The sequence below is a fragment of the Salarias fasciatus genome, chromosome 11, assembly GCF_902148845.1.
Source record: "Salarias fasciatus chromosome 11, fSalaFa1.1, whole genome shotgun sequence".
Lineage (NCBI taxonomy): Eukaryota > Metazoa > Chordata > Actinopteri > Blenniiformes > Blenniidae > Salarias > Salarias fasciatus.
The window spans coordinates 32,652,946-32,678,998 of record NC_043755.1 but is presented as its reverse complement, the minus strand read 5'-3'; the positions used below and the strand labels follow the sequence as shown (position 1 = coordinate 32,678,998).

Sequence of the window (26,053 nt, the reverse complement as noted above, 5' to 3'; positions counted from 1 at the left end):
CGATGCTGCTATCTAGTGGCAAAACAGACCTGGAGAAGAGGAAAATGATCTTCAGTCTGAATTTAGTGGAACAGATTCTTTCTACTACCAAAGCAAAGAGAAAGTTGAAGAGACAACAGGAAAAAACATAAAGAATTAAAATGTACAACTGTTAAAGATCCAGTGGATCCTCAAATAAATCCAGTCTTCATTAAAGTCATCAGTAGACAGAATGTTAAACAGGTCCTGAAGAACCGAGGTGACTTTAGCAGAGGATCGGTGACTTTAAATGATTAATCTTAAGGTCTGAACTATTTTTCGCTTCGTTTGCTTGAGAAACTGATCAGCCTGGAGGGCCCAAAAACAGTCAACAGCACCCACGCAGCGGTGTCCAAACTCGGTCCTCAAGGGCCAACGTCCTGCACGTTCTCCATGTCTCCCTGCTTCAACACACCTGAATCTCATGAAGGTTCATGGCCAAGTGCAGCAGAAAGCCTGATAACGGGCCTCAGCTGTGCTGGAGCAGGGAGACGTGGGAAACATGCAGGCCTGCGGCCCTTCAGGAATGGAGTCTGACGCGGCTCTTCATGAGAAATACTTGGTTTTCGGTTTTCTGCCTTTTTCGTGCAGGCACGCATCGTTTTACAGAACTTTTCTGAAACAAAAATGCACAAACGATGAGTCTTCACTTGAAAATTGGCCCTCAGTTCCATCTTCCTGCTACTCTCTGATTTACATATTAAACGTCACAAACATGTTTGTTTTGTTTCAGTTCTGGGCTCTGTCTTTCGGCGCTGTGTTCATCTGATTCCAGTGTCTCTGGATGTTTTTCACGTTTCTTTCTCCCGTGAAATGACCGGCACACACAGGTGGTGTAATGAGCCTTTAATTCACAACATGCAACGAAACACAACTCGTAGCTGAAACACACTTTTTTGAAAAAGAAAGTAGAATTAAAGCCGCAAGCGGCATTGGACGGGACCTCGCCCTCTGGCAAGGTGGCCCGACTGAGGTCGTCCTTGTACATTGATGACCGAAGTCCAGGTCACTGGGAACCTTGCTCCTCCATAGACTTCCAGCACCCTGTCACCGAACATGGAGTTGTAAGCATCTCCCATCCACTAACATGTAGCTGTTAGCATCTGTCATCCGCTAACATGTTGCTGTTAGCATCTGTCACCCACTAACATGGAGTTATTAGCATCTCCCATCCATTAACATGTAGATATTAGCATCTATCATACACTAACATGAAGGTGTTAGCATCTCTCATCCGCTGACATATAGCTGTTAGCATCTCTCAAACACTAACATTTAGCTGTTAGCACTGAAGTCCAGGTCATTGGGAACCTTGCCAGTACATAAACATTCATTTTTATGACTTGACCTCATTTTCTGCTGTAATTGGGCTTTTAATTTGAAGGAATTTTGGGCTTTTATTTTGGAAAGGCAGTACACGCTGTCATAATCATGACTGACCCCTTGATACTCCATAAACATACATTTTCATGACTCTACATCATTTTCTGTTGTAAACGGGATTTTTTTATAAAGGATTTTTTTTGCTTTTATTTTGGAAAGGTAGTACATGCAACTCCGGTTTTTTGAGACCTGGACATTATTTATAGGTGTGTACATGCTCATTTATTCACTCAGACAAACATCGTGCAGCTCGGAGTCCTTCAGAAGTTATTTAGATCCAACCGATTCAGCAGGGGCCACGGCAATGGAGCTTCCCGCACTGCAGCTCCATTGCCGTGGCCCCCGCTGGATCGGTTGGATCTAAATAACTTCTGAAGGACTCCGAGAGTGACTTTTTACATCACTGAAACTCTGAAAGAAGGATGAATTTGTTGTAAAGAAGCTTGAATACTATGTTTTAGGCCTTCAGAGACCTATATGACATGACTGAAAAATAGCATCATATGTACCCTTTAATGACAGCTGCTGTCGACTGCACTGCATGCCCATATATGGTCAGTAGTGGACTTCCTGTTGGATTTAGGTTATTGGTGTCAATGGGTGATTTTTAGATCTCGATGAGATGAACACATGAGCAATTGGTTTTATCTCTCTACGACATTCCTACGGACTGCAGCGGCCATTTTTTTCCAAAAATGTGACTTTTATTTTGAAGGGCTGATAAAATCCACACCGTGTGACTTTTGACAAAGTTTGAAACATCATTTGTAGAGAAGCTTCTCCTCTTTCAGGCCGCATTACTTTGACGTCTCTACGACAAACGGTCTCGGACAAGATAATTTTTAAATGAGGAGTGATTTTTACTTTGAAAGGGAAATAGCCGACTTCCTGTTGGATTTAGGTTATTATTGTCAATGAGAGATTTTTAGATCTCGATGAGACAAACGCGTGAGCAATTGGTTTGATCTGTCTACGACATTCCCACAGGCCGTTGCGTAGGAGTTATTTTTTTTACCAAATTTTACGCTGAAAGGGAAATATCGGACTTCCTGTGCAATTTAGGACATTTTTGTCAATCAAAGATTTTTAGATCTCAATGAGACGAATGCATCCGCGTCAATTTGATCTCTCTACGACATTCGTGCGGGTAGCAGCGTCCATTGTAGTGCTTCAAGTGGGTTTTCAGACTCAAATTTAAGGGTTAATAAAATCCACACCCTGAGACTTTTGACAAAGTTTTTAACAACTTTGGAAGAGGAACTTGTCCTCTACGATTTCACGCTACCCTGACATCTCTACGACAAGTGGTCTCAGAGCAGATAATTTTTAAATGAGGAGTGATTTTCTGAAAATTTTATCTTGAAAGGGAAATAGCGGACTTCCTGTTAGATTTAGGTATAGGTATTCCTCTTGGGCATTTTTGGATCTCGATGAGACGAACGCCTGAGCATTGGTTTGATCTCTGTACGACATTCCTACGGGCCGTGGCGGCTATTTAACTGTTTGTAGGTGGCGCTAGAGAGCAGATGGGGTTATGGGGTTATTTTTTTCACTTTCTAAAATTTCTTGAGTGTCTGGATGTGCCTGCCAAATGTAGTGACTAGACGTTCATGTTTAGCGGGTGAAATTTGACGTCGAATACAGCAACTTTTGGCTATTGCATTGATCGGGAAATACTGGACTTCCTGTTGGATGTAGGTCATCGTGCACCGATCGTAATTGTTAGATCTCGAGCAGACGAACGCATTGGCGGTACTGTGATCTGTCTAAGACATTCGCACCGGCCGTGGCGGAGATTTTACTGTTTCTAGGTTTTTTTAGTCTGTAGGTGGCGCTAGAGAGCAAATGGGGTAATTTTTTTTATTTTATCAAATGTTTCGCCTGTCCGGATGTGCCTGCCAAATTTGGTGAGTTTTCATGCATGTTTAGGGGGTCAAATTAGCGTTTTAATACGCGGTCAGTAAAATAATAATAAGAAACAAACACTAGAAGAACAATAGAGGCCTTGCCCTCAGGCAAGGTGGCCTCAGTTGAGGCCACCTCGCCCTCGGGCTCGGTCCCTAATTAAAGCCGCAAGCGGCATTGGACGGGACCTCGCCCTCTGGCAAGGTGGCCCCACTGAGGCCGTCCTTGCACCTTGATCACTGAAGTCCAGGTCACTGGGAACCTTGCTCCTCCATAAACAACCATTTTCATGACTTGACCTCATTTCCTGTTGTAAATGGCCTTTTATTTTGAAGGAATTTTGGGCTTTCATTTTGGAAACGTAGTACATGCTTCCACTAACACTGTTTACCTTGAAACTGGGAAGCTGCTTTGTTAAAAATGTCATTTCTTGCAAAAAAGCAACTTTTATTTTGAAGGGGTGTGAGGCTTTTATTTTGATAGTCATGAGTGCTCCACTTTAGCAAACACCAATGTATACATGTTGCTCCTCCATAAACATCCATTTTCATGACGACCTCATTATCTGTTGTAAATGGGCTTTTATTTTGAAGGAATTTTGACCTTATAATTTGGAAATGTAGTACATGCTTCCACTAACACTGTTAAACCCAAAATTATGAAGCTGCTTTGTTAAAAATGTCATTTTCTGCAACAATGTGACTTTTATTTTGAAAGGGTGTGAGGCTTTTATTTTGATAGTCATGTGTGCTCCACTTTAGCAAACACCAATATATCCATCTTGCTCCTTCACAAACATCCATTTACATGACTTGACCTCATTATGTTGTAAATGGGCTTTTATTTTGAAGGAATTTTGACCTTATATTTTGGAAACATAGTACAGGCTTCCACTAACACAGTTTAACTCAAAATTATGAAGCTGTTTTGTAAAAAAATGTAATTTTTAGCAAAAATGTGACTTTTATTTTGAAGGGGTGTGAGGCTTTTATTTTGATAGTCATGTGTGCTCCACTTTAGCAAACACCAGTATATCCATCTTGCTCCTCTATGACATCGATTTTCATGACTTGATCTCATTTTGTTGTAAATGGGCTTTTATTTTGAAGGAATTTTGACCTTATAATTTGGAAACGTAGTACAAGCTTCCACTAACACTGTTTACCCCAAAATTACGAAGCTGCTTTGTTAAAAATGTCATTTTTTGCAAAAATGTGACTTTTAATTTGAAGGGGCGTCATGTCTGCTCCACTTTAGCAAAAAGTGCAAGTCAAAGTCTCCGTATGCACAAGTGCATGAGGCTTCACCCATCTCCGTTTCTTAGCCCCATGCCACACAGCCACTGTGAGTAGTGAAAGCTGCAGTGGGAGGGGGGGGGGGGGGGGGGGGGGTGACACCTGTGCTCGACACACTGCCCCATTCTATATATGCTGAGCAACTGGTTCGAAGGTAGTATGTACTATTTTCAAGGTGTTCGGTCTGACCCGGCCGGGACGTGAACCCACAACCTTGTGGTTGTGAGGCGGATGCTCTACCACTCAGCCATCACTCCACCAGAGAAGTAAGTGATTCCACTAACACGATTCAATACAATACAATCCACTTTATTTCTATGGCACATTTAACCAACAGATGCTTCCAAAGTGCTGCACAGCAGAATAAAAACTACAATGGGATATAAAACTGAGAAATAAATCCATCAGAACAAAAAGAAAATTCAAAGATAAGTAAAAAAAAAAAGAAAAGAAAAAAAACCTGTTGAACCTGAAATTATGAACATGAATTATGAACATGTTTGCAAAAAATGTCATTTTTTGTAAACATGTGACTTATTTTGAAGGGGTGTGAGGCTTTTATTTTGATAGTCATGTGTTCTTTGCTTTCACGAACACCAATATATCCATTTGAGTGTCAGAGTAGCGTTATTCCATACATCCCATTGTCTGTCTGTGCATCCACGTATCCATCCATCCATCATTTATCCACCAACTTAAAGACTGATTTCAGGTGTATGGTGTGTGTCAGGTGACATTTCTGCAGGGTGACAGCTGTTTAGATCATTCCAATGTGTTTCAAGTGTTGCTTCCTCAGTGGCTTGCTGCTGCAGGGGCACTGTTGCTTCAGTCATGTGTGATTTGTGGTCACGGAGCGCCATCTACTGTTGAAAGCAGGTACAACATGCAGAATGTTTTACAGCAGCTCTCAGATCAGCCCAGAGCAGCTGCTATGCCCATATATGGCTTAAGTAGGTCACATGATGTTAGAGTGTGACTCGGCAGACACACAGTTTCTCTTTGGTAAAAACAGCTGGTCTTGGCATTCCCGTTGCCCAAAATGAAAAAAACACCCTCAAGTTTGATAGGCATTTTAGTTGTCTTTACATATTTCAAGTTTTCAGAGCATTCAGACTTATAATTTTGACCATGGAAGCCTTAATTGGTGAAGAAGGAGAGAGTTTTTGAGCAAAAATGTACAATAAAAGTGTGAATGACGGACTTCCTGTTTGATTTAGGTCATGGGTACGAGTGAGTAAGTTGTAGATCTCGATGAGACAAACGCGTGCATATGTTTCTTTTCTCTGTACGACACTGTGAAAGGTGAAACAGTCCATATTAGTGGTTTTTGAGTGAAAAGTGTTTTGAGGCACATTTGATTTGACAGGAAATAACGGACTTCCTGTTGGATTTAGGTATAGGTATGTCTCTTGGTAAATTGTAGAGCTCGATGAGACGAACTCATCCATGTTGATTTTATTTCTGTGCGACATTCGTGCGGGTCGCACTGTCCATTGTAGTGTTGCAAGTGCGTTTTCAGACTTCAAACTTTAAGGGTTAATAAAATCCACACCCTGAGACTTTTGAAAAAGTTTTGAACATCGTCGGAAGAGAAGCTTGTCTTCTATTATTTGGCACCAACCTGACGTCTCCACGACAAGCGGTCTCGGAGCAGATAATTTTTAAAGGAGGAGTCTTTTTTTGCCAAATTTTACACTGAAAGGGAAATACGGGACTTCCTGTACGATTTAGGACATTTTTGTCAATGAGAGATTTTTAGATCTTGAGGAGACGAACGCATCCACATCAATTTGATCTCTCTACGACATTCCTAATGGTTGCTGTGGCTATTTTACTGTTTCTAGGTGGCGCTAGAGAGCCAATTGGGTTATGGGGTTAATTTTTTCACTTTATAAAATTTTTCGCCAGTCTGGATGTGCCCGCCAAATTTGGTGAGTTTTCGTGCATGTTTAGGGGGTCAAATTGGCTGTCGATGTCCGGGCAGTAAAAGAAGAAGAAACGGACGAAGAACAATAGAGGCCTTGCCCTCAGGCAAGGTGGCCTCAGTTGAGGCCACCTCGCCCTCGGGCTCGGTCCCTAAAAACAACACGATGGAAGCTCTTTGTGATGTGCCTGAAAACACAGAGGACTCGTAAAAGATCTCAGAGTCACGTCATGTCGGGAAGTTGAAATCAGCAAGCCCCTTCCCCAAGCCCCGCCCCCTTCCCCCATCCCCCGTCCCTCATCCCTCACCCCCAAGCCCCCCCGGTCAACACAACATTAAGGCACTTTGGAGGAAAACTAAAGAAAGAGTGAGAGTCCACCGACTGCACTGAGACCCAGAAACTCAACGCTCACAAAAACTCAGCGAGTGGAATTTAATACCAGTAACAACAGTGGTAATGCTCTTATAAAGAAAGCATTGATTGATTACATCAGGAAGGAGGAAACGCCCTTTCGTTTCCCAGCAGAGGGCGGTCATGACCCCTCGGTAACTTCTGCTTCCTGCATTTTTCAAAGCAAAAAAGTTCAGGAGCCAAATGTTTAGATCAGAAATAAATGGAAACTGAATAAAAAAAGAAAAGAAAAGAGGATTAACTCACAGCTCGTCTAATTTCTTCCAATAACTGACCAGCTGAGGCTGAAATGTACGACACCCACTTTCTGGACCAGAGCCAATCAGCTTTGAGATGTGCAGATCACGGCTTGGCCGACTCTCGGACTCACAGCATCAAACCACAGCAAAACGACTCCCGTAAACAGTGAGGCAGGTCAGTGTGGTTCTCCGTCAAGAGAACCGTCACGGAACCCGAGCACCAAAACCAGCAGGAGGCGCCGATGAGGCGGAGCATCGGTCCGATCCAGAACCGGGTCCACGTTCTGAAGGAGAGAAGTGCTCTCAGATCAAGAGTCTTGAAGTGCAAAGTTTGATAAGGTTTAAGAGTCGGTCTGGATAAAGAGAGGGGAATTTCATCAGTGCGTCAAAGAGCAGAAGCTGCATGTGTTCATCTGGAAACCGGCAAACTTCACTGGAAGAAACATTTCTGAGGGAAATGACACTAAAGGAAGTGTTGGTGAGGTCTGAACGAAGACGGAGTCATAACCCAGTGAAGACTGCAACGACTGAGTGACGTCTAAACGTCACGCAGCTGACAGGAAGTCACAAAACATTTTTCTTCCAGGTTCCACAGAAGAAGCAGTTCTGTTCAGACCAGTTCTGCTCCAGCCCAGACCAGGACTCGGTGCAGTCCATCTCCATGGCAGGTGAGACCCACCATGGAGAGCCTTCGAAGTTAAACCTTCTTCAAAGGAACTGAGATATAAAATAATCCAAAACTAACTTGAAATCATCAGACTCGTCTCAAACTATCCACGTTGATCTATTCTATTCCCAGGATGCAGAGGTGCATTCACATTAGGGCGCACTGTGGAGCTGATGGGGGTCAAGGGTCTTGCTCAAGGACCCATAGCAGTGACCTGTCAGCTGTGGGATCCGAACCTGTGAACTCCCAACCTCAAATCCACTTCTCGAACCTCCCCCGGGTCACCACTGTCCTAAACCAACCAGTCCAAAACTATCTGGATTCAGCAATCGCTAATCAGACATCCACTATAAAAGGCGCCAACCATGCATGAGGGGCACAACTCCACCTCCACCTGCACCTGGACCCGGACTACATCCACCAACACCTCCATCTGCACCTCCACCTCCGCCTGCCCCAGCACCGCCTATCTGACCCCGTCTCATTTTCAGCCTTTCACCTCCTGGTTACCATGGTGACGATGGGGGAGTCAGGGTTTTCATGCAGAGCTCCATAGTTTAATACTTCAGTGGCCTGTTAGCCAGGTGAGCTAACAATGTTAGCACGGCTTCGCTAGACTTCCTGTCTCACTGACTCCTTCCCTGTGAGGAATGTCAGAGGATGGTCGGCACACTGCCACCTGGTGGCCAGAGGGGAAACGCTCACTCATCAATACTATCTGAAGCTGAATGGACCCGTTTCATCTGCACTGTGACGCTCTCCAGCCTAATTTATACTCTGTGTGGAAACGATGCGTGAAGGCCAAGCGATGCCATGAACCATCTCCGTATGGACGACGCTGCACACGCCTCAAGATCAACACGGCACAGAACACAAGATGAAGTGCACAGATTGTGATGGATCCGCTCTGCTAAGTTGTGGGGAACGTTAAGAAACTCAACATGATCCGCATGAACATGTAGTAAATGTGCACTTTATTGGAGAAGCGCTGTTTAATTCTCGAGTGAACAGGTTAAGCTGCCGTCCACTACGCTTTGCACAGCAGCGCATAATACAGACAGCACTGTGCAGGAAGCTAGCTCGCAGCTCGCCGTTACGGTCTGGTGGCTAGCACCTGAAACTAAAACTCACAACATCACTGCTACTGTTTGTGTCCATTTGATCATTATGGCCACAAACACTCTGGAAAATAAACTCTGCAGAGCTTCGTGAAGGTTTTCGAACCCAAGTATGACAGCGACGGACTACTGAACGGCGCACACAATTTCCACAGGTGAAGACACTACGCACCGCCTGAAGCGTACCAGAACCTTAGCACTACTTGTAGTTACACTACATATTTTAAGTTACTTTACTCCAAAAACAACTTAAATACAGTGTTTCTCTGTGTCCTCTGTGTAGTTCTACTCTTCTAACAGAACATGGGTCTCCTGGTTAAAGTCTCCCTCGTTCTACTCCTGCTGCTGCCACTAGAGGGAGACAAACAGCTTCTGCTTCCTCTAACATCAAACTAAATGCTTTCTTTTTTGCCTTGAATGAATGAAAACCTTTGACACACAGAATGTTGACTAAACTTTCTTGATACAAAAACTTAAAATAAAAAAATGATTCTGTAAAACTTTAAATACTTCATTCTTCTGAAGGTCCATTCGGTTATATTACTTCCTGTTTTAATCAAAGCATTTTGTAAACTGTGTTTTCAGATTATTTTTTGTAATAGACACAAATAAAATTTAAAAAAGACAAAAAACAAAACAAAAAACAAAATAAAACAACAAAAACATCTTTCTGTTGATTTGATGTCACTTCAGGAATCAAACACGTGTCCCTGCTCTTGGTGACACGCTGGTCTCAGGAGGCGCTCCGTATTTATGAACAACATTTAAATGGACCTGTGTGGAAATCCGTGTGCAAAGGTCATTACAAAATAAAAGCACCAATTAAAAAAACCCCAGAGTGACAATAATACAAAGAGAGCAGGAAATGTATTTCCACAATAAAGTTCACGATAACCAATCACATGCTTCCCTGGGTTTATTAAAGTTCAGGACCCTTTTTTTTGTTTTGTTTTTTTCAGTAATAGTCTGTGCTTTTAATTTATCAGCTTTGGCAAAAACATGCAGCTTAACGCGTCGACTTTGGTAAAAACGTGTCTTCTGCTTTTATTCTGAAGGCAAGATGTTCATTTTTGTAGAAAGAAATTGCAGCTATTTTATTGAATCATGCACACATTTTGTTTATGTTTAATCCACTGATGTGGTCACACATATTCTGTGTTCCTTTCTATTTGGCATTGTTTACCTGTCCTGAAATAATGGTTCATCTTTACTGCTTGTGTCCGGGTCCATGCAGTCCCGCTTCCTGTGTGTGCATGTGTGTTGTAAACAGTCTGTGCGTAGATTTCAAAAATGTGTATTGTTTTCCTGCTCACCTCTGATTCATTTAAAAGGTACAGTCAGTAATGTTCCTGTAAAAGCACCTCCACTGCAGAGGAGGAGGAGGAGGAAGATCACCTCACTGCACCTCCTGCTGGCACTCAGTGGGATGACAGGACCAAACCGGCTGCGGCTAACTGTTAGCTTCAGCCGGATTGTTTTCAGGTTGTGGAGTTGATAAAATTACGTACTGTACCTTTAAGAGACGCAGACAGATTTCCACACCGATTCCCTGACGGCCTCCGCAGAACCTTCCGGAAGAGAGCAGGTTCTGCTGTGCTTTGGATGGAAACTAGCTCCTGTTGAGCACCAGTCACCGAGGCCGTGCTGCTAGAGTGATGCATTGTGGGAGCTCATCCTCCTTAAAATGAACTAACAGTCTTTTGTCTGGTATCAAACTAATGGCACACAAGTTTCTTTGTGACGCAGCAGGCTGCTCCCGTCTGAAGGTTTTTTCCTCAACAGATCACACCGACACACTCACCTCATCATCATCATCATCATCATCACCACAATAGAAGCCTTCATCAGGCTGTGAGTTGGCGTGAGCCCGTCAGTAAAAGACCTTGAAATCTTTCTCCAGTCAAACTCTTTTTTTTCGATCTGTTGTGTGATTATTAACAGATTCATTTATACAAAGCAAAGCTTAAATAAAAAACAACTTAAAAAAATCCCTGACATTCTGTATATTCCCACAAAATAAATAAATCACATAAAAACGGCTTCAATTCTTTTCTGTTTTTTTTTTTTTGAAAAACCAGGTATTTTTTTTTCTATCTAATTGTCACAAAAGCGTTCTTCAATGATTTTTGTGGAAGTACAAAATAAATGAAGTGAAGCTGTAAACTGGGAGCACCTGACAGGTAGGGCGTAGCAGAGGGCATGATGGGAAACGGCGTCAACGTGGCAGCAGCAGGTCGGACCGCCGCGGCGCCCGCTGATGACACGTTGACTGGGAGACGCGGAGCACCCTGGACGATGTGGAGCAGGAAAGAACCAAGCGCTGTCCCGTTGGTGGTTACCGTGACGATCGCACCGGGTTCCGGCTGTTCGGGAGCGACGGCTCGTCCTCAGTCCGATCGTCCAATCAGGGTGCAGGATCCGGACGGTTGCCGGGCGGAAAAATGTCCCGGAGACGAGGACTTTCTCAGAACCTGACTTCATTTTACACCGAGGAACCTGGAGGAGGAAGAAGACGAGGAGGAGGAGGAGGAGGAGGAGGAGGAGGAGGAGGAGGAGGGAGGGAGGAAGAAGAAGAGGAGGAGAAGAGACAGGGAGAGGAGCAGGAGGAAGAACAGGAAGAGGAGGAGGAGGGAGAGGAAGGGAGGAGGAGGAGGGAGAGGAAGGGAGGAGGAGGACTCAGCTGCGTCTGTAAACTTGACTGCCATCATGTGAATCTTCCTCGTGAGACACATTAACAGTCGCCTTCCTGTCGAACACATTCTTCGTTCCTCTGACATGAACGGCCAATCAGCTCAGTCACAGACAGCAGCCGGCGCGCTAACGTGCTAGCATGTGCTAATCGGTGCTAATCAGGACACCTACCAGCCTGAGGGCCACAGGCCACGCCGTACAACGTCCACAGGTTCACAACCATCAGGAAGGTGGCGAGGAACCCGAACACCTGCACACGCACAGACACACACACACACACACACACACACACACACACACACAGTGAAACAAGAGTCTTTTCATATCGATGCGACAACAGAAGGTTAAAAGTTTAGACATGAAGAGAAATAAAGACTAAAAGTCAGAAACATCATGTTGATCATGTGACAGTCGAAGGGGTCAAAGGTGAAAAGTTCATCTGGAGCCTGAGCGAGTAGATGAACAGGAGTGTTTCCTGTCATCATGGAAACGGCAGCTTCCTCTTCTGGAAGGGGGGTTTCCACCTGCATGCTACGTACCGCTGCGACCACCAGCGCCGAGGCTCCGGCGCACTTCACGGCGGCGGCGATGGAGGCGATGAAGAGGAGCACGCTGCCCACGGCGTAATGAAAGAACTCCTGAAAGAGCACAAACAGCTTGTAGGTCCAGAAGTACTTCTGTGTGTGTGTGTTTGTGTGTGTGTGTGTGTGTTTTCTCTGTATGTGGAAGTAAAACTCTCTCGGTTTAGATTCGAATTCTTCCATGTATTTAAAAGTCTTTCCTTCCGTTTTTACATTTGAAGAGAAAGAAAATGGAAAGTGTCCTGTTCTCTGCACACACACACACACACACACACACACACACACACACACACACACACACACACACACACACACACACACACACACAGGGCTCACCGTCAGGGGCCAGTTGATGCAGGGCATCCTGCTCTGCAGCCGGAGCAGGTGCATGAGGAGGAAGACTAAGAAGGCCACCAGGAACCAGAGCACCACCACCTGGAAGAACTGGAAGGCCGCCCAGCTCGGCCAGCCCCGCACACAGCAGACACACACCAGGGCGATGAGCAGGGCCAGCTGCACACACACACAGACACACACACACACACACACACACACACACACACACACACACACACACACACACACACACACACAGACACACTGATTTGTTATAGCATCACAAAACTCTTCTGGAGTGTGTTGGCAGAAGAACCTGAAACCTCCAGGACCAGCCTGAACCACAAAACAACCACAAAAAGACACAAAACAACCACAACGACACAAAAAGTAACTACAAAGAGACACAACACAGCCACAAGAGACAGTCAGTGAGATGAAACCACCACAAAGAGGCAGGAAACAACACAAAGAGGAGCAAAACAAAACCCATAGAGAGAAAACAAGCATGAACACCTCCACAAAGAGACACAAAAACAACACAATGAGGAACAACACAACCAGAAAGAGACTCGTAGGTCCGGTCCCGGTCGGGGGGCCTCCCCGGGTCCCGGCCCGGGCCCCCTCCCTCCTGTTGCGCCCCTGCTGTCTGTGTCTGTCTGGACTCTTTAGTAAATAAACTGAAATCTGATATCTGTCGATCAATGGGGAATCGATCACTGACGCACGCTGGTAGTAACGGTTTTCTTCAGTCTCCCGGGGAATAAAGTCATAAAGGTGTCACTGAGCGACCGCCGCCCCCCCCCCTCCTCCCACCCCAACCCCCTCCCGGGGCACGGAGCCCCCCCTCACCGTCTGTCCGATCTTCAGCAGCCCGGGGATGGTGCGGGTGTAGCCCATGTTCAGCCCGCTGTCCCCGGACGACCTCACCGTGCCGCTGCTGGACGCCACCACCGTGTGAGACATGCTGAGGGACCGGAGGACCGGAGGACCGGAGGACCGGGGGACCGGGTGATGCGAGGACCGGAGGAGAGGAGGAGGACACCGGAGGAGGTGCGGCAGGAGGCTCGGGAGCACAAACCGTCCCGTTACTGACTGTTTAGACTTCAGTTCGTCTGAAAGTCAATTTACCGCCAGTAAACATCACGTTTACCGGGAGCCCTTTCACAATAAAAGCACGGATGACTTTTACTTTCAAGCTGACTTCGAAGTGTTCAAGGTTTAAATGGCCCCTTCACTTTTATTGAATTTAATAGATTTATTGATTTTATGCTTTAATTGGCTTAATTGGTTTTAATGGTTTTCAAGATTTATTTACAATTTGTTTAAATGGTTTTAATGATATAAAGGCTTTGATTGTTTTATTGGTTTTAATTATTTGAATGGTTTTGGTGATTATAATGACTTGTTTTGTGTTAATTGTTTTTGTTGTTTTTGTTTCAGTGGTTAGGTTACTGCGGATTTGGTGGTTTGAACTGTTTTCTTGATTTAATGGTTTTAAGGGTTTAATTTGTTTAATGGCTTTGATGGTATTAATAGTTTTATTATATTTCAATGGTTTTGATAGTTTTAATTGTTTGAAAGATTTTTATACCTAATAGTTTGGTAGCTTGACTGGTTATATGGTTTTATTAGTTTGAATGTGTTTCATGGTTGTAACTGCTAATTCTTTTAAAGTTTTTAAACTTTTCTAATAGTTTTGTTTGTTTTAATGGGTTTAATTTTTTTTGATTGGGTTTCATTGTTTTTACTTGTTTTAATCCCTTTAAAGTTTTATTGGTTGTAATGGTTTTGAAGGTTTATGGCCCAGCTGTGCTTTCATTTCCCAACCATGAAGACAGAACACTGAAAATCATGTACCTTGCCGTAACAAGGGTCACCAGGACCCTCCCCGGAGCCAGGCCAGGGGTTGGTGTTCGCCGGTGATTGCCTGTTGGCTGGGTAGCCCAGCTGTGTCATGAAACAAGCAAACTGGGAGGACCACATGGTCACACCACCCACAAAGTCCAACATGGAGTAGCGGTGCATTGTGTGAAAGGGCGGATCGCCACTTGGCATCATGGGTCCCTACAGCAGAACGTGGCTCTTGGAACGGGGAATGTGAGAAACTAGACATGCCAACTAGACATCATGAGACGCACGTACTGTACATAAACGCCTGGCTGGCAGACACACGGTTGGAGTTTGTCCCAGTGGACCAGTGGGTCAGCTCTGGTGGACACCAGCGGAGTTTAGGACATGGTTCACTCAGCGGACTCAGAACTCAACAAACTGACTGTAAGGGCTGCAGCTCTAATGAGTGGGAGGAATTCAGAGAGTTCATGAAGATGGACTTTAAGTTGACCTCGATGAGGTTTTGGGGCACTATCTATTCCATTTCTACACACAAACACACACTAGAAATATGGTATTTATTTTATGTATTTGGAATGAAAAAGAAGGGACAGTTCTGTCAAGTAAATAGAATGCATATAACATGCATATTAACAAACATATTTTATTTTGTAGTCCTGAGAAGCCATAACGCGACTGTGCTCTGTGCCAGGATTTTATTTTGAAGCTGAGTGTGTGTGTGTGGTTCAGTCTGTTAGTTTGACCGGATCAGTCAGTGGAAAGAGGCAGAGGTGTGGTCTGTACCACTGCAGCAGAGAGAGAGAGAAAGAGAGACAGAGAGAGAGACAGAGAGAGAGAGAGAGAGAGAGAGAGAGAGGTGCTGGTCGGCAGACAGGAGAATATTCTGCAGGAACAACAGTCTGCTTACATCCACAGATAAATACAAAGAGGAGTGGAACACCAGGAACACACACACACACACACACACACACACACACACACACACACACACACACACACACACACACACACACTGCATGTTGGTAGTTCATCTGGGATCATTTGTTTCTGCTTTTTCTGATCTTCAGTTCATAAATCTATTTGTGAAGAAGAGCTGATGTCCAGATTACAGAGCATCTTCCACTGACTGATGTAGCATCAGATGATAACTTAATCAGCCATGAGACTGACCCACACAGGGATCAAAGCTCATCTCGTGATAGTGCTACAGTCAACACAGCCATGACAGCACCAGTCACAGTTTTAATCCACAGCTGAAGAACTACAGTTGAACATCTCCAAATGTTCCCAGCCTTTCCTCTGTGTCCAGATTATCCTACTTTTTGCTTCAAAACCATGAAGAACTCTTAGCAGAGTCTGTGGTATTTTTTTTTTTAAAAACAACTGTGGTTTTCCTTTAAAAATCCATCAGAGTTTATCCAGTCGTTCTTTAGGATTCAGACATTTTTCTGAATGTCCACATACCACGTGCACATTTCTCAGTTTTCCGTGAAGAGGCTCCTCATGTGACCGTACACTGTGACGTCCCTGAGATCCGCAGCTGGAACCACGTCCTGAATTTTTGAATAAAACTCAGAGTTCTCATCAATAATTCACACTGCTGCCTCAGAAACTGTGAACCTGGAGGAGAAAACATCAGTGCGACGCTGCGGCGGCTCTAAACAAAAACCGCAAAGTGCCGTGAACGCGTCGCAGCTTGGCAGTGCGAGGCTAACGCAGTGAGGCTAATGCTGATGCAGTGAGACTAAAGCTAATGCAGTGAGGCTAATACCGTGTGTGTGTGTGTGTGTGTGTGTGTGTGTGTGTGTGTGTGTGTGTGTGTGTGTGTGTGTGTGTGTTGCATTTTTTGAAGGTCTCTGAAAACTTGATATGGAACAAAGCAGAAGTGTGAACGCGCCCAACGAGGTACATCAGCGGCAGGTTCATTGGTTACCACGGAAACATAGAGATAGATATTTCACACATTAACCACATCCTGAAACCACACAGTGGTAACACACACACACACGCACAACAATGGAAACACACAAGCACACAGTACGTGTCTGCCGCTTCGACGAGAAGCTGTCAGGTTTTCTGTGACAAAAACATAAAGTGAAGTCAGAAAACAGACACGCTGCATGCTGACACAGCGCCATGAGGCCCGGGGTTGGTTTGTGCTCCTTGTTTCGGGTGTGGGGGGGAAGGCTGGAGGTCAGGTGGTTTGAGTCGGGCTACCTACATGCCCCCTCCTTCCTGTTCTTCGCTGGTTTGTGGGAAATGGCAACTTCCTGTTTTTTGGCCTTGGTTTTCCTGGTAGGCCTCAGTTTTGTCTTTTTTTGAGGTTTTGTGGGAAAGAATTGTCTCGTAGTGTGTCAAGTCCAGTGCCTTTCCCTCTTTTCTTGCCATTGGCGGGGATCTTCCTCCCTTTTTGTTTCTGTCCACTGACAAAGTTTATTCCCAGTCCTTTAATAAGCAGCCTGGACCTGTGGTGGAAGATGCTGATAAACCTCTGCAGACATCAGTGATCAAATCTCATTTCCTGCTTTCAGTTTCACATCAATGAAACATTTTACACAAACAAACTCAACCATGAACTTTACCTCTCTATCATAGCATAATTTTAATGACTTCAAACAAAATGATTCCAGTTTGATTCTCTGGGCGGGAAGCACTGATAAGACAACATTTTGAAAATGTGGATGGGGAAAGATTTCTGAAAGTCTCATTTCCGCTCTAGTTGTAATAAATAGTTTTTATGCACATGTAGAAAGATGCAGAAGAAGCAGGAACGAAGGAGGATTCAGAGTGTTGGTTAGAATTTAACAAAAAGATAATTTTTTACACTGTCATCTGCATACGTGCAGAACATTTCTTCTATACAGATACTGAGTGGAGCTACATGATGAAGGCTCACAGGTTCACATCCTGCTGTTCTCTGCATTTTAATAGTTGTTTTACAGAAACAGAGAACCCTCTTTAATGTGGTGCTTCTGAAACTTTGCTCAGTATGTCCCACATGAGAAAATATAAAGTTCTCCAAGTACCAGCATCATGGTATTATGGCTATCCTGAGCATATAGTAGCAGAGGATTACCCTATTAGTTATAGCCTTATTACTTAAACGCTTATTTTAAATGTGAATTTCCAATGTTTTATACTTTTTGAAATGTGTTTTTATTACTTTGATACATATCTGTGACTTGCCCCCACATACCACTAGAGGGAGCTTGTGTACAGCTTGTGGTATCACAGCGTTGACAAAAACATGTAAACTGCAATTTCTGTCAGTTCTTGTCCATTGTCGATGGTGCAGTCACCGGGATGGTGCGCTGGTGGTGAGCGTTCTTACTGAAGGCCTTGCCGAGAGAAGATTGGAGAAATCTGAGGAGTCTCAGAGTGGTTGGATGAGGCAACGAGGGGTGCAACAGTGGTTATCTCAGCAGGGACCCCAGCTCAGCATGCTCGAAGAAGAGGGAAAGGGACTGATAAGTTTTCATTATTGGTGGGAGGTTTTAAAGCCTGGATAAGAGGACCTGAAGAGGGTTGAGCGGACCACATCAGGGAGTGGTGAGCTGGGTGACCAGGGAGGATGGGGGAACGTCTATCAGAACCAGATGATCTTTCATGAAGGAGGAGAGCCCATTGGGGAAGGTTTCTCAGAGGGCTGAGGAGTTCCTCTCAGTATCAGTGGACACAGACTGAAAGTCTTTGGTGTAGTGTGGAACAGACCACAAGCCCTGCTGAAAGGATCAGCGGGCCGAGGCCACCTGAGCAGAAACATCATGGAAGACCTCCCACAGGGGGTCACACCGGGGACCACCCCGCTATGGGCCACCCGTCTTGGCCTGTCAGGTTGGAGCTGAGCAGACAACTCGAGGTCACTCGGTCTCAGGGTCAAGGGAGAGAAGTCAAGCAAGCAGCTTGAGACTTCAGAATAAAACATGAAACAGACACTGGGAGGGGGTTGTTTCACATGCTTCATGTGAGTCACGGGAAGAAAAAGGATGTTTGAACAGAAACACTGTGAGTCACAGTGGTCACACGGCGGCGATGGCGGCGGCGCCATCGGCAGATGTCAGGATGTCCGTGAGCGCTCTGCTGCTGCTGCTGCTGGCCCTCACAGGTGAGCTCCTCTCCAACATCCAGGTAACGACCGATCAGATCTTCAGTGGTGCAGACCAGAGCATTGGTATTCCTTATTGAAATGTGTTTGTTTTTATATTTCATTCCTGAATTAATTTATTAACCTACAGACACAAAGGTCACACTGCCCTTCAAAGTCAAAGCGACTCCTTGTTCACATCTTTATTTGCTTGATATCTTTTTTAATGAAAAAGACAATCGGTTGAATTTCCACATTCTACAACTTTAATAAAAATGCATTCTCTTATAGTACTGTCACTTATCTCTGGATCCTAAACTCCTATACTCACCAAAGGTGACTTTCAATTCAAATTGAATACCACCTCTTTCTTTATCTCTGTTAGTATGCCGTATCTGTCTAAATGATGCTAATGCTCCCTGTGTTATCACTGTTAGCATGCTGCTTCAGGTTAAAGATGGTAATGCCACGTTTCACTAACTTTATCACTGTTAGCATGACATATGTTGCAATCATGGACAATCATTGTCACTTTCTAACCTACAAAAACAATCATGGACACTTTATAAACCACCGATTCTGCTGCACTAAAAGCATATTTGTACATATTTGTATATTTTATACTTCCAGTTATATCTTACAATTTATGTTGTACATGAAGTAAGATCTTTTCTTTCTTACATTTCAATTATTATTATTAAGATTTTCACTATTACTTATTCTTATTCTTTATTTGCACCTTTCATCACTTTTTGCATCCCCTGTGTGTCCCATGAGCCTCTGTGACTGGATTCCTCTGTGGTGAGATAAATAAAGTCTATAGTATTCTACTGTATTCTAAATTATGCTAATGCTACCCGTGTTACTCATATTATCACTGTTAGCATGTTGCTTCAGGTTAAATTATGCTAAAGCAAGGCTGTCTTCAGGGCCGAGGGCCCAGCTCCTGGTCCTCTGTGCACGGCCCTGCTCGCCTACTCACATGATGTGCGTCGTGTTTCTGATGTTTTTTTTCCCAGCATGCTCTGGGGATGACGGCTGGTACATGAAGGTGCAGCCGGAGGTTCGAGGGATGGAGGGCTACCCAGTGGTGCTGCCCTGTACCTTCAGCCACCCACAGCACTCCCAGCATGCATCTCTGCAGGTGCTTTGGCGTCTGGGACACGGCCGAGACGCCACCGTGCTGTACCGCTGCACCAGCCGGCCCGGGGCCCCCGGCTGCGAGCCGGAGCCCGGGCAGGACCCCCGGTACCGACTGGAGGGAGACCCGCGGGAGCACGACCTGTCGCTGCGCATCAACAGCGTCTCCCTGCAGGACAGCGGCCGCTACTACTGCCGGGCCGAGGTGCATGGCCGGGAGGGCGTCGGCTTCGAGGACAAGATGGGCACCAGGCTGAGGGTGGAAGGTAGGGGCAGCTCACACTGCACCACTTCCACACGGTTCGATTCCCCCGGAAAGAAATGAATAACTTTGTCTAAAAGTCTAAATCAACCACGAAAATAAAATTAATTTCAAAATGCATTTCTACTTTCTTCAGTAAGACAAATTATTTCAAATTAGTATTTCACAAATTATTATTTCACAATTTTCTAGACCATAATTTCAAGGTCTTGGGCTTGACTCGGTCTCAGTTCTTTCATGTCCTGCTTCACCACTTGAAAAACTCCCACCATGATTCCCCCTAAAACAATTCTGTAGGTCAGTTGAGGGTGTTCACTTGACAGTCCTACTCCTTCACTTCAGCGCGCAAAGATTCAGGCCCCATCCACACGAAGCCAAAACGCTCATAGTTCCAAAAACATTTGCCCGTAAAGACGGAGTCAATTCGATATTTATGACCGTCCACGTGACTGTTTTCATAACGGCTGAAACGTTGCAATAACATACCAAGCCGTTAGGTGGCGCTTCATTGACAACCGCTGGAAATACATGGCGATATCATAGCGCCTCTTCCTAGTAGCGCTTCGTGATCTTTTTCGTGGTCGATCCAAAATTACATGAAGCATCCTGCTATAACCACTTCATGACAAAAGGGACATTGATGTGAACTGTTCTTTCTGTGGAAATCATCCTGAAACAACTCAACACCTCTTTTGGACATGTGATAACTCCAAGACCTTTTGGAAGGATTTCTGTCGCTTTGTAATTAATAATGTAGACAAGGACTTTACTTTGAGGTGTGAAAATGAGTTTTTTTGTTTCTTTAGAAAACAGGAAAAGAAGGATGGATTTCATCAATTTACTAATCCTGAAATCAAAATTCTTTATTTACCCACTTCAAACATGTTGTACTCTCTTATATAAAAATGTTAAAAGACTCTGAAAACAAAAAAGACTGTAAAAACTATCAGTATCTGTGAAAAAGTTAAAGTGTTTGAAAGAAACTGATGGCTTATTGTGTTCCCCCTGGCATAATGTTTGCCATGTACATGTATATTTACAATTAAAAAAAAAGAAATTTCATGAAGCATGGCGTTCTCCATGTTGATTTGTTGTATCCGGCGGTGCTGAAGCAGTGCAGTATTTTGCTGTAAAAGCGGCAAAAGGCTGGCAGTCTTCAGCAGGACGTCTGCTGCACTGCACAGCGCCATTGTTATTGTTGTTTACAGTGTTCTGCGCATTTGTTACGGCATAGCGCGACGACGCAGGCGTATCAGGAAACGCTCCAAAAGAGGAGCAATTACGGAGCCATGGATTCAACAGTTTTCAGATCTCTTCACCCTGGGACCTGGTTTCAAAGATGTTCGTTTTCAGATCCACGGAATATTGAATTCGTGTGGATGACAGGGTGAATTGATCAAATATTTTTGAGTTTTGGCCTGGATTCGTCTTCGTGTGGACGGGGACTTAGAGTTCAGAGGATAAACACTCGCCAGACGCCATCATTTTTCCAAGTGCTAGCAGCAATCAGACAAGCAGTCGGTCAAACAGAGGCGCTACTACAGCCTCAGTCTTAAAGGGGCGCTGGGTGGGAAAATGGCCACCCAACCAGCTCCTGTGAATTTCTAGACCAGTTATCTATATTTTCTGTAGTTTAAGTGCTTAATATGAACTTGGGAGACGTCTTGTAATCATGAGAAGTTTATTATTTGCATCTCAGACTTGTCTCAGAGATATGATTTTCTTTTCATTTAAAGGCAAAATTTATGCTTTTTGTCCAGTAGGACGGGGCTTAGGGAGGATAAAGCAGCCATGTTGGCTACTTTAAGGGGGAGTTCAACACAGCTTCGCAGAGCGCAGCAGGGTTCACAATGTTTGGGTGAAAGTACAGACGCAGGTACTTGGCAGAGCAAACTGACAGTGAACACTGTGTTCATTGGCTGTGAGTGAGGAGCAACAGGACAGGTCAGAACAGACCAACACCATCTGTAAATATGGCAAATGCTTTCTTTGTGTGAATTTTTCAAACTGGCAAGTATTTTTGTCACTGGAGTTTGTGGAGTGGTAACATGAACACCTTAAACGGTCACCTTTGACTACGCCACATCTGTGTAGACGTTTTCTGGGAGGAAACCCTGTCACACTGTAAAAGAAAATAAGACGACGTAACCTTTTTCAAAATAAAAGCCAAATTCTTAATCTGAAAACAATGCGTGGATTCTGCAGATGATCACATGGTAAATGTGCACTTGTTTCATGTTGCTTTGTTTATGAAGAAAATCAATAAAATTATTTAAAGGTGCAAAAAGTATTATTACTAGCAGTGCACGGGGCGCATGCGGTGGTCCTCTGCGTACAGTCGATGGAATGTTCCTTGTTTGGCAACCTCGGGAACTCACACATGATAGGCTCTGCAGCCCAGAAGTGTGACGGTCTAGCCCCCACCGAAGTTGTTCCATCTCGCATTTCTCATTTTGAATGAAAGAAACTTGACCAAGACATTTTTGATGGAGATGACAGATTGTTTAAAGGGGATATTTCTTCAATGACAGGTGACAAATGGGAATCGTTTTAATAAGTTTCATAGTAAAGTTCTTGCTTATTGCACCTTTAAAGGTGCATTAAGGAGTTTGCACGTTTTATGAGAAACAGCGCCCCCTGCAGGCCTTGGGCGTAATGCAGCTTAGTGAAAAACTCGTCCCTGTGGCTCGCATGCACGGAAGAGGGGAACTCCGTCTTCGCTCGTTTAGTAGCGCTCAAGTAAGATTTGAGTTTCTTTTACCTGGTGGAGTCTGTGTGGAGCTGTGGCAGTGCTGGAAGCCAGTCTGTTCTTACTTTCTGGAAGATCCTGCTCAGTTGTTGCTCACTAAGCATCTGGCGGAGTAATGGCGGACAAAACGAAACTTAACTTATACCCTTTTCCCACTGCAACTAACGGGTCGACCCGTGTCTGCGACCCGCTAACTATCGCCTTTTTAGACTCCTTTCCCACCGCCTGCAGACCCGCGTCTCACCTCCAGCTGGTGAGGCGCATCGCTGCATTTTCCCGCACTGATGGTGTCCCACGTTGATGACATCATCAGCGCGACGGAGCAAAACGAAAGTAAACAATGTAGCGGAACACAGTCCCCGTTACCTGTAGACGAATCTCCTCTTCCCCACGGATCAAGAGCAGCTCTCTGGTCTCGCTATCTTGCCACTGCTGGGTCATCTTGACGAAGGAAATCTCACGCTGTGTCCAGAAACAACAACTAGCGCGCTAACTTAGCCGCGCTGCATCGGCATCATCATGTAAGTTCCCGGATGTGTCCCTCCCACTAAAAGCCGCAACAAATTCACCCGGCAATTTACCGGGTCGATTGCAGGGTGAACGACCCCGGTCAAACCCTTTCCCACTGCCATGACTTAGCGGGTTTAAACGGGATTTTTGGCCAGTGGGAAAGGGGTATAAATCAGGCCAGCCGGAGCGTGCATTACGTCATTCCTTTCAAATTCTCCCGAAAAAAATTCTGGTGCTGGACCGACACTGCAACTTTCAAGTGACAATTTAGCGCTGTTAGTGGTACTTGTAATGAATATGTCAGGGCACATTGTACACATCATTAAAAATGTGTAACATATTTATGGTGGAAAATAAGAATTTTTAAAGTTGAAAAACTCCTTAATGCACCTTCAAAGTTAGAAAAATTGAAAGATTTTCATGATTGTGAACATAAGAATGTCCATCCATCCATTTTCTTTGCCGTTTCTCCCTTTCGGGGTCGCGGGTGGCTGGAGCCAATCCCAGCGACTGCGGGGTCACCCTGGACAGTTCGCCAGTCTGTCACAGGGCTGACCTAGACAGACAGACGACCATGCACACTCACACCTAAGGGGCAATTTGAAGTGATCAATTAACCTGACATGCATGTTTTTGGACTGTGGGAGGAAGCCAGAGTACCCGGAGGGAAGCCACGCACACATGGGGAGAACATGCAAACTCCACACAGAAAGGCCCCGAGCCCCGGCCCGTATTTGAGCCCAGAACGTTCTTGCTGTGGGGCAAGAGCGCTAACCACTGCGCCACTGTGTGGCCCAACATAAGAATGTATTTTTGAATATTTGTGAAGAAAATTGCTGTGAAAACATTTTTCAAAATGTGTTTGAAACTGGTTAAAAAAGGTTCCTGCAGGTTATTTCCTCTCTCGATCACAAACACAGTCAGTTTCCTCTTTACGCTTGTTTCCATGGTAACCAGCATGGAACCAGAAAAGTGTTGTTGCCACGAATACAGTTCAAAAACACTGGCCAAGCTTCTTCACTTTTACTCCTTGTCCCCCCCCCCCCCCACCGTTCCTCCTGCAGCTGCTCCTAAGATCCTGTCCCTGTCGGTGGATGGTAACGAAGCATTGGGGTATCGAGCCGTGTGTCTGGTGCAGGGCTCTCCGCTGCCGGACGTGCAGTGGCTGGGATCTGACGAGCTGGTGGAGGCGTCCCTGGTGGGGCCCCTGGCTCAGGGTTCGGGGTCCCGGTACCAGACGGCGAGCGAGCTGAGGGACGTGGAGCCGGGTCAGCAGTACTCCTGCAGCGCCTCCAACCCGCTGGGTAAGGAGCAGGCCGCCCTCTACGTGCTGCCCCCCCGGCCCCCGCCGGCCCCCGGCCCCGGGGCCTCCCCTGCGCTGCTGCTCTTCCTGGTCTGCCTGTCTGTGGGGGCCAAAGTGCTCCTGCTGCTGGGGGTCGGGGTGTGGCTGGTCAGCGGAGGAGCTCTGCAGCGACCGAGCTGCTCCTGGAAGTAACAAACATCAATCCTCTGGATTATTTCCAATAAGATTTTGGATTTATGTTCAATGGTACTTTGAATAATTTGAATTAAATAATTCAGTGGTTTTGAATTTTTTTTTAATCGCAATCTGGTTTATTTAACAAAAAAATGGTCTGTATTTATTTTCTAATAATAATCTGTTTTTTTGTTGGTTTTTTTTTTACAATAATCTGGAATTATTTCAAATATTAATCTCGGTATTATTATATTATTATTTTCAATATTATTCTGGATTTATTTTACAATTTCATCAACATTTTACTTCACCTTTGTTTCTGCTTACTCCTTTTGAGCCTAGTATGACTATGTCATGTCTTTTTATTTTTATTTTGTAATTTTTTTTGCTTGATTGCTCAACATATGCTCAACATATGCTCAAATAAACTGAACTGAACTGAAATGAACTAAGCTTTGAACTATTTGTTTTGAATGTTAAATTGGATTTATTTCATACTTTAATAATCAGAATTATTATCTTAATGTCATTCAAATACTAATCTGGATTCAGTGTTTGTATTTAATGGCTAATCCTTTTGGCTTGTTTTCAGATTTGATCTGGATGTATTTAAAGGCCCAACAGCTCGTCCAACTTGAACGCCGCCATGTTATAATGCATGTTAAACTAGAATTTGGCACTCAGAGAGCGCAGACCTCCGCCACAGCTCAAATCAGTCACCAACAACCATAAGAACAGCATATTGAATAATAAAACAACATTGTGATTGGAGCGGAGCGCTGCGGTGTGCGGTGCCTCTCTCTGTCGCCCTGTGTGTGTGTGTGTGTGTGTGTGTGTGTGTGTGTGTGTGTGTGTGTGTGTGTTGATGTAAAGTATATTACCATTTGATTTTAAATAGTTGATTCTAAAATACACAGGAGCTGATTTTGGCTTTCACAAGACCATCAGTATTCGAGTGCTCATGTACAGAAACACTCACCTGAACCTCCCTGACACTCACACACTCTCATATCATCTGGCCTCATCAGTTTTATCCAGAACCCACAGGAGTGAGAAACTCTGTAAGTCTCTCCAAAGAGTCTCCAAATCAAACAATATCACTGATTCATTAAATTAGTGCGACTTTATGAAGTTACCTCCAAAGTCACATTTACTGTTTCTACAGACGACTTCTCAATGTCAACCACAGCATCATGAAATTACTTTACCTTGTAAAACAGAAGCCACAAAGTTTTTAATGAAGCTTTTTTCATGAAAATACTGAATTACCCTTGAGGAACTATCAGTAAGAAGATCTGTAGAGTTTATTTTTGCAGATATTATTATTAACATTGTTATTATTATTGTTATTATTATTATTATTATTATCATTATTATTATTATTAAGTTCCTGTCATTTTGAATCTCT

General features: G+C 44.5%; 2 protein-coding genes across 2 annotated transcripts; one reads left to right on the top strand and one right to left on the bottom strand.

Annotated features, from left to right (window-relative positions):
- Positions 1 to 9,923: 9,923 nt before the first annotated feature.
- Positions 9,924 to 13,655, bottom strand: cmtm7 (CKLF-like MARVEL transmembrane domain containing 7). Its single transcript, XM_030103445.1, has 5 exons — positions 13,422 to 13,655; positions 12,570 to 12,746; positions 12,192 to 12,290; positions 11,824 to 11,902; positions 9,924 to 11,457 (listed from the first exon to the last, which is right to left on the bottom strand). The coding sequence occupies exons 1-5, from the start codon at positions 13,533 to 13,535 to the stop codon at positions 11,444 to 11,446; spliced, it is 483 nt and encodes a 160-aa protein (XP_029959305.1). The 5' UTR covers positions 13,536 to 13,655; the 3' UTR covers positions 9,924 to 11,443.
- Positions 13,656 to 18,455: 4,800 nt separating this feature from the next.
- si:dkey-11p23.7 (V-set and Ig domain-containing protein) lies at positions 18,456 to 24,710 on the top strand. Its single transcript, XM_030103492.1, has 3 exons — positions 18,456 to 18,528; positions 19,527 to 19,913; positions 24,233 to 24,710. The coding sequence occupies exons 1-3, from the start codon at positions 18,456 to 18,458 to the stop codon at positions 24,661 to 24,663; spliced, it is 891 nt and encodes a 296-aa protein (XP_029959352.1). The 3' UTR covers positions 24,664 to 24,710.
- The last annotated feature ends 1,343 nt before the right edge of the window (positions 24,711 to 26,053 follow it).

Excerpts from the sequence above, each read along its gene's own strand:
- si:dkey-11p23.7 (XM_030103492.1), top strand. The coding sequence starts at position 18,456 with ATGGCGGCGGCGCCATCGGCAGATGTCAGGATGTCCGTGAGCGCTCTG. Across the intron at positions 18,529-19,526 it reads GCTGCTGCTGGCCCTCACAG|CATGCTCTGGGGATGACGGC; the intron begins GTGAGCTCCTCT and ends TTTTTTTCCCAG. Across the intron at positions 19,914-24,232 it reads CACCAGGCTGAGGGTGGAAG|CTGCTCCTAAGATCCTGTCC; the intron begins GTAGGGGCAGCT and ends TTCCTCCTGCAG.
- cmtm7 (XM_030103445.1), bottom strand. The coding sequence starts at position 13,535 with ATGTCTCACACGGTGGTGGCGTCCAGCAGCGGCACGGTGAGGTCGTCC. Across the intron at positions 12,291-12,569 it reads GCATCAACTGGCCCCTGACG|GAGTTCTTTCATTACGCCGT; the intron begins GTGAGCCCTGTG and ends GTGCTCTTTCAG. Across the intron at positions 11,903-12,191 it reads CGGCGCTGGTGGTCGCAGCG|GTGTTCGGGTTCCTCGCCAC; the intron begins GTACGTAGCATG and ends GTGCGTGTGCAG.